Below are 14,583 nucleotides of genomic sequence, written 5' to 3'. Positions count from 1 at the left end.
GCATAATTATCAGATTGAAATCCAAGTGGCACAGATAGTGATACAGTCACAAATTGTGCATCTTTTAGTCTTATTTGTAATTATTGTGTATTACTGGCAGTTCAGTCTTGTGTACATTTTCAGAACTGAACTACTGACAAAGGTAACACATATGCTCAGGAAACTATTGTGTTAAAGAAAGCATCTGGAAGATGAGGGATGGACTAAAGTTCACAGAGAGAGAGAGAGAGAGAGAGAGAAAAATGGAGCGAGTGCACACTTCATGTCCATTTTCTGTAGACCAAACTAATCATCCTAGACAAATCAATCCAGTTGCCTCTTTCTTCCTCTCCAATGTCCTTATCCACTACTCAACATCTTCCGAGGCCCACGTGGCATCTGGATGGGTATACGAATAGGAAAGGTTTGAAGGGATATGGGCTGGGTGCTGGCAGGTGGGTCTAGATTGGGTTGGGATATCTGGTCGGCATGGACAGGTTGGACCGAAGGGTCTGCTTCCATGCTGTACATCTCTATGACTCTGTGACATCTAATTCCTTCCATACTGACATATAAATTACTACTATCAAAAGTGTCATTTCAATGATAAACAATAAAAGAATTAAAACAAAATTAGAAGAATTACTCCATAACACAATGGTCAAAGAAACAAGAAAAGAAAATAGAGATCTAAGTATAGACATAACCAGAATGTCACATAAAACCATAACCAGAATGATAATAACCAGAATGTTAGCAATACTAACATATCAGAAACATGCTTAGAAAGTTATTGAAGCCAGCTGGAATGTTGTTTAATCTTTTGGAGTGATTTATTTGGTCACAGATGAAACTTATGTAGAATCCTACAATGTGGAAAGAGGCCATCCAGCACATCAAGTCTCTCCTGACCCTCTGTTGAGCATTTCATCCAGACCCAGCCACCCTGTGTTTCCCATGGCTAATCCACCAAGCCTGCACATCTCTGCACCCTTTGGGCAATTTAGCACAACCAACCCACCTAGTCTACACATCTTTGGACTGTGAGAGGAAACCAGAGCACCCACCTAAACACCACACAGTCACCCAAAGCTGGACTCGAACCTGGGTCCCTGGCACTGTGAGTCAGCAGTATCAAACACTGTGTCACCATGCCACTCACTATTTTTGCAATTTTACAATATTTGCTACCAATGATCAGTCATAAATTGAACTGCGATTTTGCACACAATACTTGTGAGTTCTGACGATTTCAAACAAGACTTCCTCAGCTGGTACATATAATCACCACCATGTTTGCAATGGGCCTACTGGTAAAATTTGTTTGCGCTGTTGGCCTTTCACCATACATTTATTTTGAACTTAAGAAAATTGTTCCCACATATTGATGGCTATCTTGGAACTGTTTCAGAATAGCTTTTAAACAACTTTTGTACTTCACCACTCTAAATTGCTTTCAAGTTGTCAATGCACCATAAAATATCCCTGTGTGACCTGAAATACACAGATAAAAATATCTGATATACTTTGGGCAATGTCATGGGACAGGCACTTTAAAGATAAAGTTCCATTGTTTTTGTCTATTAGCATTGGAAAACGGATCCTCCACTACTTGCAAGTTCTTTCCTTCCCTGCCAAAAGCTTAGTCTTTCACTTGCCAAGCCACCCAATTCCTATTCCCGTCCTGACCCTTTCCTGTGGCTCCACAGTGAAAATAACCAGAAGGTTCCACAAGAGCATCTTGTGATTCTAATCAGCTATAAAGGCTAAATGAATTGTGTATGTTCCAAACATATTAAGATGCGGTTGAGATAACAAGTGCCATATTTTTATTCTTTACATTTGATGTAAGGTTGCTCATGGTCAATAAAAATATGGTGAATGACCCATACAATTATAGACCATGGCAATTCAGGACCAAAGTTGAAGGAATCACTTTGGGAATAAGCTATTAGTGAAGATTTTTAACATATCAAGCTTTAACTTTCTTTCCTATGTTTCTTTTGTTTCGCTGTGCATCCAGTGTTCTTCCTTCTTCCTCCATCCTTAAATATCATTGTTTAAGAGCAATGGCCAGTGCTCCAAACATTCACCAGGGTTTTGCTGAGACGCCCTGTTGACCTTGTTGCCCACTATCAACAGCATGTCCATTAAATTGCAGCAAACTGTTTTTGAGCAAAATTATGAGGTAAACTGTCTAACTAATGGGGCAGCATTTTGAAATATTTTACTCCAGTAAATAACAGTGAACAGATAAAGATGCCAAACAATACTTGCATTCCATAATACAAACAAGAGGTTTTCTTCATATTTTATCTCTGTTGTTGGACATTGAGCATCAGGTTTAAGTGTTTGTTGGGAAGGGTAAAATCCATGCAGTAGGCTTCCTTCATGGTGAGAAGAGTGCTTTATTGCTTCATTGCTGATTGCAAATTCCAGGCCAACAAAATTCCTTTAAAGAACCTCCTTTTACAGCTAAGAAATTGAGTGCATTTTAAGAAGGAATTTTTAAATGTTTACTGTGCAATGTGAGCATCGCTGGCTGCCCAGCATTTATGGCTGGTCTCTAGTTGCCCTCGAGAAGATGGTGTTGCACTGCCTTCCTGAACTGCTGCAGTCTATTCGCTGTTGATATTCCACATTGCCTTTAGGGTGGAAATTCCACGATTTTAACCTAGTGACAGAGAAGGAAATGTATTCCTAAGTCAGGATGGTGAGTGGCTTGGAGGGGAGCATGCAGGTGGCATTGCTCTCATGTATTAGCTGCCCATGTCCTTCTAAATGGAAGAGATTGTCGGCTTGGAATGTGTTGTCTGGAATGTGGACTGGCTTTGATGAGTCAGGAAGTGAGTTAGGGCCACAATATTCCGAGCCTCTTGTGGCCATTGTGTTTATGTGGCAAGTCTAGTTTAACCTGACACCTGACATCCATTTGACGAAGGAGCAATGCTCTGAAAGCTTGCAATTTTAAATAAACCTGTTGGACTATAATCTGGTGTTGTATGACTTCTGACTTTGCCCACCCCAGTCCAACACCAGCACCTCCACATCAAGTCCAGTTGAGTTTCTAGATGTTGATAGTGGAGAAACAAAAGTTAGTAACATTATTGAATACCAAGGGGTGGTGGTTAGATTGTCTCTTTTTGGAGATGGCCATTGCCTGGCATTTGTGTGGTGTGAATGCTACTTGCCACTTGTCAGTCAAAGTCTGGATGTTGTCTAGATCTTGTTGTGTTTGAATATGGCCTGCTTAAGTTTCTGAGGAGTCACAAATGGTGCTGAAAATTGCATAATTATCAGCAAATAATCTCCCAACTTCTGACCTTATGATGGAGGGAAGGTCATTGTTCATGCAGCTGAAGATGGTTGGACCTAGGACTGTCAGGAACTACTGCAAAGATGGTCTAGAGCTGAGATGACTCAGTTTGCCTGATGCTACACCTCACATATCCTCCTGCACTCTCCTTTGACTGAACGTTAATTCTCTGCCTTGATGGTAATGCTTGAGTGGAGAATTTGCCAGGTCATGCAATTGTGCCAGAGTAAAAATCTACTGCTGTTGATGCCCCAAAGCACCTTAATGATGCTCAATTTTGGATTGTTAGATCTGTTCAAAGTCTGTCCCATTTTTGCACAGTGATAGTGAAACACAATACAATGGAGGGTATTCTCAATGAGAAGGCTGGACTTCATTTCCACAAGGAGTTACCATGATTGACTTCAATACGTGAGCACACTGGGTAAGCCAACTACCACTAAAGCCATGGAGGACAATTTTCTAGAGTGTGGTTGAATGATTTTCAAGTAGTATGTTAAGGAACAAGCTGCAGGATGTGCAGATCATATGTTCATGAGTTCTTCATTTCCACAAGGGCTATGTGGTGGTCACTCACATGCATTCTGTCATGGACAAATCGATCTACTCCTGGCAGATTGGTAAGGATTGGGTCCAATAAGTTTTTCCCTCTTCCTGGTTCCCTTACCACCTGCTGCAGGCCGAGTCTGGCAGCAATGTCCTTTAGGACCTAACTAATTCAAGCAGTAGTACTGCTGCTAAGCCACTGTTGGTGATGGACATGGAAATCCCCCACCCAGTGTACATTGGGTCCTTGACCTCAGCACTTCATCCCCTCAACATGGCGTGGTACTGATCCATCAGCCAAGGGAGAACAGTACATGATAATCAGCAGGAAGCTTCCTTGTCCATGTTTAAGCTGAAGCCATGAGACTTCACGTGGTTTAGGGTTAAACAAAACAAACAGGGTGGACTTCTTGAGTGATTGATCACAAAGCAACATCAACGGGTGAATGGAAGTAGGTACCTCTATTATAGAGTAGAAATAGTACTGGTCTTTAGATAGAGTTAAAACAAATAATTTGAATAGGGAAGATGGAAGTTTTGCTCTGTACTGGACCTACTTGATCTGGAAATGGCTAATATTGACACTGCATGCCTAAGTGGAAAGTGTTTTATTCTCCAACAGTAAAAATGCTCGCTATTATAACAACACAATTCACAAAAATCACTGAAAGCAGAAATAGAGCTGACACAGGGGTTCACTACAGTATTGACCTTCTGCCACGGGATGTCACTGCTAAAATTAGCAAGTAATGTATTTTTATATTAGAAACCTTGCTACAACATCTAGAGACGGTTCATCAACACTACATCAGTTTTTAATATCTTTGACTTCTAAAACGCAGCATTGAGTTCCTGAAAGAAAAACAGGAAAATTAATTCCCTTCCTATTTTTCAAATCCTTATTCTAGTGATAAATGAGGCCCAAATATCTACTCTTTACTTCAGATCTTAATTCTTTCACCCACAAGGAACTTAGGAACAGGAATGGGCATTTAGCCCCTCAAGGTTGTTTCATTATTCAATGAGATCATGGGATTCAATGAGATATAGACTCTATAATGCCCCAAATCCATCAAAACCTATGTTAAAAGGTCAAAATATCCCAAAATCTATTAATCCCAGACTTAAAGTTTACCAATGATATAATACAATTGGCAATTGTGGAAGAGTTCAAAATTTCTCCAAGCCATCGTGTGTAAAAGTGTTTCTAAATTCCCTCTTTAAATATTACCTTCAAAATTTTAGTTTATGAGCTTTAGCCCCAGATTCCTCAACCAGTGGAAACACTCTATTTACTTCATCATGTCTCTTGTTACCTTGAAAACTTTGATCAAGACACCCCTTAACTGCTTGGAAACACATCATCAGTAATACCACCTATTTCCAACTCCATAACATTCACCACTTTGCCCCTTTCTCAGCTACCCTCAATCATTTCTTGGTTGCCTTGAGACTCAACTATTCCAATGAGTGGTCTTCCATATTTTATCTACTGTAAATTTGAGCACAATCTAAATCTCTGCTGGCTATTAGTCAATATGCATCAAGTTCCATTCACCTATCACATTTGTGTTTGCTGACCATCTGTCAGGCCACATTTTGCTTTTAAAGTTATCATTACCAGTTTCAAATTCCTTCATGGCCTTGTTCTTGTCCATCATTATGCTCTTCTCCTGCCTGATAACACTCCTAAGATTTCTACACTCCTTATTTTTAGACTCTTGAGTGTCCCTGATTTTAATTGGTCCAGCATTGGTGATAGACAAGCAGAAGACTGAAAGAAAGCAGCAAGCCAGGCAGCATCAGAAGGTTGAGAAGTCTTCTTCAGGACCATCCGAAATGTTGACTTACCCACCTCCTGATGCTGCCTGGCTTGCTGCATTCTTCCAGCCTCCTGCTTGTGTATCTTGGAATCCGGCATTTGCAGATTTTTGTACCTAACCAAGTTTGTCTCATTGTGCAGTCTCTTCAAAGGATGCCCAGCATCGATGATTGCATGCTTAGTTCCCTAAACCCAAACATTTAGCTGCCTAAAACCTACATCTCTCCATCTTTCTACCTCGCTTTCCTCCTAGAAGGCGCTTCTTAAAATCTAACTTTCTGACCAAATTATTTTTGTTAATTGAGCTAATATCTCCTTATGTGGCACGGTGCCATAGTTTGATTAATAATAAGACTATGACATGCCTTGGCATGTTTTACTTTCACTGTGCTAAATGAAGATATGTTGGTGAAAAAGAGATATTTTCAAAACTTTTCATTTTTAATATTAACATTGGAATGAATTGTATGCCACCAAATAGAACCTGTGGTATGGGACACAGTATTAATCAAAAGATTAGAGAAGCTTCTCCCATAAGCAACAGAGTTATCATGATTGACTTCAATATGCGAACACACTGGGTAAGCCAACTACCACTAAAGCCATGGAGGACAACCTTCTGGAGTGTGGTTGAATGATTTTCAAGTAGTATGTTAAGGAACAAGCTGCAGGATGTGCAGATCATGAGTTCATGAAAAAGAGATAGTTAAAAATCTTCTTGTAAAAGATCTTTAGGGATATACGAAACCATGATATGGTAGAATTTTACATTATGGCTGCAAATGAGTTAGTTCATTTTGAAGAGGGCTGTTAAATTTGAGCAAGAGAAATTAAGGCACGAAACAAAAACCAGATTGAAAAAATACATGAAAAGATTATCTAAGACTACAAAGGGATCTTGATCAATTGGGTCAATGGGACAAGGAGTGGCAGATGGAGTTTAATTTGGATAAATGTGAGGTGTTGCATTTTGGTAAGACAAACAAGGGCAGCACATATACAGTTAATGGTAGGGCCCTGGGGAGTGTTGTCGAACCCCTAACGGTTCAAGTATATAGTTCTTTGAAAGTTACATCACAGGTGAACAGGATGGTAAAGAAGGCATTTGGGCACGTTGCCTTCATTGCATAGGCCATTGGTGATAGAATTTCGACATCATGTTGTGGTTGTATAGGATATTGGTGAGGCCACTTTTGAAGTATCGCGTACAGTTCTGAGTATAGCCCTGCTATCAGAAGAATATTATTACATAGGAGTGGGTGCAGAAAAGATTTACAAAGTTGTTACTGGGAATGCAGGGTTTGAGTTGTAAGGTGAGGCTAGATAATCTGGAACTTAAAGGTGAGAGGAAAAAGATTTGAAAGAGACCTAAGGTGCAACATTTTCACTCAGAGGGTGTCTCGTATTTGGAATGAACTGCCAGAGAAAGTGGTAGATGCAGGTACAGTCACCACATTTCAAAGATAATTGGACAGGTGCATAAATCATAGAATCCCTACAGAATGGAAGCAGGCCATTTGGCTCATCAAGTCGACACCAACCCTTCAAAGTGCATCCAATCCACCCCCTACCCTTTCCATGTAACTCTGCAATTCACATGTCAAATCAACCTAGCTTACACTTCCCTGAACACTATGGGCAATTTAGCATGGCTAATTAACCTAACCTATACATCTCTGGACTGTGGGAGGAAACTCACGCATACAGCGGGAGAATACGTAAACTCACACAGATACTCAGTTGAGGGTGAAATTGAACCCAGGTCCCTGGCACTGTCATGCAGCAGTGCTAACCACTGATTCAGTGTGCCACCCACATTAGTTAGAAGATTGTAGGGAATAAATTAACCAGTCTTAAAGTTGCCAAATCCCCAGGACCTGGTGGTCTTTATCCCAGAGTGTTGAAATCAGGCTTTACATGTGCTAGAGGCCGTGCATATCAATAGACACAGCTCAGTACTTTGCAGCCATGCCTTTTTATTATACATTCAGGGGACGTGGGCATCACTGAGTAGCCAGCATTTCTTGCCCATCCCTTATTGCCCACAGCGTAGTTCAGAGTCAACCACACTGCTGAGAGTCTGGAGTCACATACATATTGGTCAGACCAAGTAAGGATGGCAATTTCCTTCCGTAAAAGACATTAGTGAACCAGATGGGCTTTTCCAGCAATCTTCAATGTCATCATTAAACTCTTAATTGTGTCATCTGCCATGGCAGGATTTGAACCCAGGCCCTCAGAACATTACCTGGATCCATGGATTAACAGTCTAGCAATAATACCACTGCCCCCTTGAAATCAGCCTAATTCTGTCAACAGAAACCAATGTCAGCAATTTACTGATCAGTTGCCATCAGGTCAGACATATCCAGCACACTTAAGATCATTTGTACAAATTTGTAACAAAAATAGACTAAAACAATATAGCAATGTGAACAGATCTATATTCGGTGAAGCGATTATTTTTTGTTATCATTCAATGCACACTGCAGCATTCTGTTGGTAGTGAAGGTTAAAAGTTTGATTTGCGACTTTAGGAAAGTTATCAAGGAATTTTCGTGCAGGGTGTAGATGTTACAAATTACTTCATGTCTGTTCATACACTCCCAAACAAGACCATGCAACTGACCAGCACATCTTTTTTCACATTTTTCACGTCTCACAATTTGAAATCGCTCATAAGGGTAAAACTGCCAACTGGAAATCCAAAGCAATACCACTTCCTGGCCTTAGAAACAAGACAACAGAAACAATGCACCACTAATGTATAATCATCAATCTTAAATCCTATCAAACACCTATCACAAATTCACCTTCAGAAACTTCAGAGATTAGCACAGAGAAAATTGTAAAAGACAATTTTTTTGAACTCCAGATGCACAGGACTCTGAACCCAAAACTCTTGTTGACAGCTTACCTCTCTGGAGTTTGAACATAGTACTTGATATTGAAGACTTGAACAATCTGTGAGACTCTCCTTTAGCAGCTTCAGTCTTTTCCTCAGCTAACTTAAGATAAGCTCTCACTACAACATCCAAGGACTCGATATTTATCTGCTGGCAGATGTTCCAGTAAAGACATGTACATGTACAATGCCTGTTTCAACTCAATAACATAGCTGACAGCTACTCAATGATTCATTTCAGGATAATTCAAGTCAATCTGCCTGGTTCATAACGTAAACAAATCCTGGTTGTTAACTGTCAATTAACGAATGATACATCATCCATAGCAATACTTCTATGAATCAGAGGCAACTTGCCAAACAATCAGTACTCTCCTCTCATGCAGTGCAAGTATTTGTGTTCCCTTGAATTTATATTCTCGTGAAATGCCCTGTTGTCTGCAAGAGGAAAACCTTCAATAAAGGATGTATTTTTCAGCAATATTTAACTTCTGCACTATCAAATGACTGCTTGTATACAGGTTGTTGTTGACAACCTGCTTTCCAGGGCTGACAGTCTTACCTTGTGTAATCTCTCTTTGTAATTTAATCCATGGAGTTCAAGTTCCATTCTTGTTAATCCATGTTGCGTTCCTTCCATGGGCAATATGATTTTTCTAAAACATGGTGGTCAGAACTGTTCACATTAATTCAGATATGGGATAACCAGGACTTTATAAAATATGCTTTTTACCCCTTGCGTTCTAATCTTGGAGATATAAAGCTCAACATTGTATTCACTTTTCTGACTGTTTTGTGTATTTAATCATGTCACTTATTGGTCCGTGTATCTGAAACCACCCAGTCTCTTCAGATCTCCACAGTTTTTCACAGTTCTCAATGGAGGAAAGATCTTTTTCTACATGTTTTAGGCCTAAAGTGAATGACCTTGCATTTGTCATCATTGAGATCAACTTGCAAGTTTTGTCCATTTGCTTAAGCTACCAACATTTCTTTATGCTATAACGCTTCTCTATAAACTATATACAATGCCACTTACCTTTGTCTCATTGGCAAATTTGGCTGTGAGGCTTTTTAATGCTTTGGCCAAGTCTCTAAATATGGTAAAACTACAGACCTTTGCTGGACACTACTAGTCACATCCTATCATATAAGCACATGTGATTAATCACTTCTTTTTGTTGCCTGCTGCTCATTTGTTTTTCCGCCCAGGTCAATAATTCGGCTTCAATTTTGTGAGCATCTACTTCACTTAACAGTCCCTCATAAGGGACTTTATCAAATGCCTTCTGAAATCCACTTAAATAACATTCACAGACATTTCACTGTCCATTACTTTACTCACTTCACCAAAATGATGTCTTTGCATTTAGTTTCTGTTCATAAATCTGTAAATTAATTTTAACTTCAAGTGTCCATGTACACTGGCACTCAGTCATTTATCTTTTTTTAGATGCAATTCTCTTCTCATTTTAGTATTTAAAGTGATCATTCACATTTTAAAACTGGATCCTGTAAGCCCACAGTCAGCACTCTAAGAATTGACTAAGTTGTTCAAATATTCTAACACTTCTTCCACAAAGTGAATATATAACCATCTCCTTGTATATTTCCACAACCAACCACCACACAACACCATCCCTTGCAGCAATGCAACCACTTTAAGGAGGCAATGGCCTAGTGGTATTATCGCCACACTGTTAATCCAAACAACCAGGTAATGTTCTGGGGGCCTGAGTTTGAATCCTACCATAGCAGATGGTAGAATTTGAATTCAATAAAGTAAAATCCAAAACTAAGAGTTCTAATGACTATGAAAGCGTTGCTGATTGTCAGGAAAAACCCATCTGGTTCACTAATACCCTCTAGGAAAGGAAACTGCGATCCTTACCTGGTCTGACCTATATGTGACTGCAGACCCACAGCAGTGTGGTTGACTCTTAACTGCTCTCTGGACCATTAGGGGTGGGGAATAAATGCTGGCCTAGACAGCAATGCCCTCATCTCACAAATGATGAATGAAAAAAACTGGAGGAGTATTTGGCTGCACCTCAGTAATTTGTTGGAGTTGGTGCATTCATTGATACAGACAGATTGGAAACCAAAAGATTTAACATCACAATAACATTGGAAATGTAATGCTTAGTACTTATGTAATACGTCATTTAAGACCTCTAGTTGGCATTTCCTGGCATTCAGGACACTTGCCAGTGCAGAAAGTAGTGAATTTTGGGGGTAGTTTTGGGAATCTCTAAACATCAAGTTGCTAAAACTCAACAATAGCTATATTTTTACAGCTGATATGTCACTTCCTTCTAACAAATGTTCAGCTCAGAGTCCTTGTTGAGGTTTTTGGCATTCAAGTACATTTTAAGAGCAGATTACTGCAGATGCTGGAATCTATACTGAAAACAAAAATAAAATGCTAGAAATCACAATGGGTCAGGCAGCATTCTTGGAGCGAGAGCAAACTAAAGTTTCAAATCCAGATAACTCCATTTCTGATGACGAGTCATCTAGCCTTGAAATGTAAGCTTGCTCTCACTCCATGGTTGCTGCATGTCTCATTGTGATTTCCAGAAATTTTGTTTCAAGTAAATTTCGTTTCCTATAGTAATACTTCTCAACTTCTTTTAATGTTTAATTGTCATTGTGCAATCATCCATTGTCAGTACACGTCTGATACAGCATTTGTATCAACAATAGCACAGCTATATTTTATATGTTCAATTGTTCGTTCAAAAAGTTATTGAGGAAGTAGCTGTTTATTTCTTCATCTTACCTTCTTAGCTCTTTGTTGGTTACGTTACCCATTTCGTATATCCAACCACTTCCATCTTGCTTCTTAATCTGTACCACCAACAGACCCTCATATAAAACCATGTCATCAGGTGCAAAGATCACAGGGATATCCAGCTTTCCTTTTGGGGATAGTAATAGACCTGTTCATTTGAACAACAGGTAGAGTCTTAGCATATACTGTTAAGAAATTTCACATTCTATAGACCAGAAATGTATAATTCACCTATAGCAATTTCAGATTTGCCACGTAATTTTAAATACAATACAATAAATGACTTGGCAGAACAAGGTGTTGGCTGAAAGAAAGTTGACAAACCATGGAGATGAATCTGTTAATGTACAATTTATTGCAGAGACAAATTATATAATGGCACAGATTTATAAATCTGCCCTAACAAATTTGCAATGCTGTTAAATAGCTCAGTGGTCTTTTTTTGTGTCTTGAGCTACTTGGAAAAACAGGAATACAAAAGCACTTAAAATAACTCTGAACTCTATGCAAATGATTATCTTTTATGTCCAGGATCATTAATATCCCATAGAAAACACTAGGATGAAAAGTTCTGAAGGATGGATGAGTCAAAGGCAAATACTCTGCATGATAAAGTATGTTGTGCTCAGTTGCACAAAACAAGTCTCAATCTCATTTGCAGTAGGCTTTGGATCAACCCATGCCTTAAATAAATGAGCTACTATCATTTTGTGGTTAAGAAAATAGCAAATATTTGTTTAACATATCAATTGAACAATAGGATTCCATCAGATCCATACCACATATTCAAGAACAAGTTAATTTAATAAAATTGACATTCTCTTAGATAGACTGAAGAGCTATTCATTAAAATTCTCCTATAACAATGAAAGTCTGAGTGGTGATTGTTAGTGTATCTGATAAAAAGTTACTTTTTCCAAACTTATCACAAACCAGAAGAATACTTCATCTTTGGTTCTGCTACAATTGTTTATAAACACCTTGAAAATCTTCATTGTTCACTTACTCCTTTTCATTGAACAGATTCAATCTTCCCAAATATAGTTTATGAGAGATTCAGAAGCTCACGCTATTGAAGAGTTCAGAGGGATTGCAAGTTTTGGAAGGAGATTCTCATGTGAGTAACTGAAATCTTAGAACACGGAGAGTACCAATTAGGGTATTGTAAGTCTTGAGGAATTGCAGGCTGAGCAGACATGCATGGGCCTCTGTGGTGAGGGTTGTGATGGTGTTGGTGGTGGTTGGAGTGAGGATACATAGTTAGTGGCTTAGGGGAGAACAGTCAACATTCATGGAGGAGTCGTTTGAGAAATGGTGCTGCAGAATTATGCGAGTGCAGATGGGCCAGAGGGACATCAGCATTTGTGAATTCTGGGCTTGAATTCAGAAATCTTGGGAGGAAGCAAAGCTGGGGATAGTGGAACTAAACAGTAAGAATTGGGGTTCACAAATCTGTAAGTTATATTTCAGTTACATGTTATTTGTAGAATTGATTCGCCCATATACAGTCTGTGGTGGTTCTGAATGCTTTGGGAAAAATTCATGATGAAATAGTGTTACAAACACAATTTAATCTCTTTCCAGGCTTTCTCCCTGCTTCAAACCTGGGAAAAGAACAGTGCTTTTCAGTCCTTACCCAATTCAAAGTCTGATGAGGTTATGTAAGTATCTTAAAAAAGCTGCTGAAAGACACAGCTTCTACGTCAGGACAGCTATGTTTGAACAGCATGTGGTTAGAAACCCAAAAGGTGAATATTACTAAAGCACAAAAATAATACAGGATTTTCAATCAAATCAGTAAGCAAACTATTAATTGTGACATTTCACCTTACTTTCCCACTCTCGATCTGTACCAGAAAGACAGTTATACATGAATTACAATTTCAGCTATGAAGGGAGGCTGGATAATTTTGGGATGTGTTGTTTGGAGAAGAGAAGGTTGAGCGGATACTTGATTGAGGTGAATAAAATTTTGAAGGGCCATGGATATAGTGAATACAAACTTGCTGTTTCCATTAGTTAAAAGGTCAATACCAAAAGTCATAATTTTTAAAGTGAAAGGCAGAAAGTTTAGAGGCAATTTAAGGAAGATCCCCTGGCTTGGTTCTCACCTGTGCTGAATTTCAAGCTGTGTAAAATTATCTTTTAAAACATAAATATAATATATATTTAGAAAAAGATTAGTGTGTACTATCTTTGATGGAATGGAGGAAAATAAACAAGAACCAAATATATGGAGAGACAATAAGTTAGAGAGATACTATGTTTTGGGGGAGATTTAATTAATTTTCCAGAATGAGGCTTTCTGGTTACTTTATAAAGGTTTAATTATATCAAATAGGTAATGTCTAAAATACAGTCAAATTCAGGTGTCGTTCCATCACAGAGCAGAGAGGTTGTGATTAGTGATTGCTGTCAAATGAAATGGTCTAAATGTTTTGATGTTCAATAGCTCAAAACAAAACTCTAGGCAAGAAAAGTGCTTTTTTTTAAGAGCAAGGACAGTTCTACAATAGATGACAGGAAGACAGATAGTATCTGTTCAGATTTTCGATGTTCTTAGACTTCTTATTTGACAGTAGTTTCTAGTTCACAAGAAAAAAGACAAAAAAACTCCCGGATGATTCAGTTCATGGCAAATGCTTCAATGTGACTATGAAGGAATATATCCAGAAATGAGATCATTTTGTGCTTGTAAGTGCACACCTTCAAAAAGAAATCTTTGCAGCAATACTCCCAGCTGTTGCCATGGCATATGTACAAATCACAGCAGGCTGTGGTTTTATTTGAAAGGTTATGGCAGTCTACTTTTATTGAGAAAGAGAGAGAGGATCCTGGAAAAGAGTCAAGCAATCTGAAAAATCGTAAGTAGACACTCGGAAATGATGTGAGTCACACAAACTAATAGTGAAAAGAGACAGAGACACTTAGAGTGGGGAAAAAAGCAGAAAAAATGTTTAAATCTTATTCTTAACCAGCCCTGACCTTCACCCCAGACCACTGCCACCAGTGCAGCCAGACCAAATCTGTACAGAGCAGAGTTACTTTGGGTGCTCGAATGGTGTGTGCCACTCACCAGAACCAAAGAAATAAGGCTGGAGAGTGAACATCAAAATCTTGTTCCATGGCTGGAGATCAGGACGAAGAGTTTGCTCCTCAGTTTGTAGAAACATCAAAGTTGAAATTCTCAATGTAAAGGTTGGGATAAGATAGTTAGATAT

General features: G+C 38.8%; 1 protein-coding gene across 1 annotated transcript in view; it reads right to left on the bottom strand.

Annotated features, from left to right (window-relative positions):
- Positions 1 to 14,583, bottom strand: part of LOC132820918 (cilia- and flagella-associated protein 47-like) — a 491,537-nt gene that overhangs the window by 78,433 nt on the left and 398,521 nt on the right. The window contains 1 exon segment of the mRNA XM_060833275.1: positions 11,351 to 11,510. Coding sequence (XP_060689258.1) covers positions 11,351 to 11,510 — 160 coding nt within the window.

Source organism: Hemiscyllium ocellatum, chromosome 12, assembly GCF_020745735.1.
Source record: "Hemiscyllium ocellatum isolate sHemOce1 chromosome 12, sHemOce1.pat.X.cur, whole genome shotgun sequence".
Lineage (NCBI taxonomy): Eukaryota > Metazoa > Chordata > Chondrichthyes > Orectolobiformes > Hemiscylliidae > Hemiscyllium > Hemiscyllium ocellatum.
The sequence above is the reverse complement of the archived record's forward strand: the minus strand, read 5'-3'. Positions and strand labels throughout refer to the sequence as shown.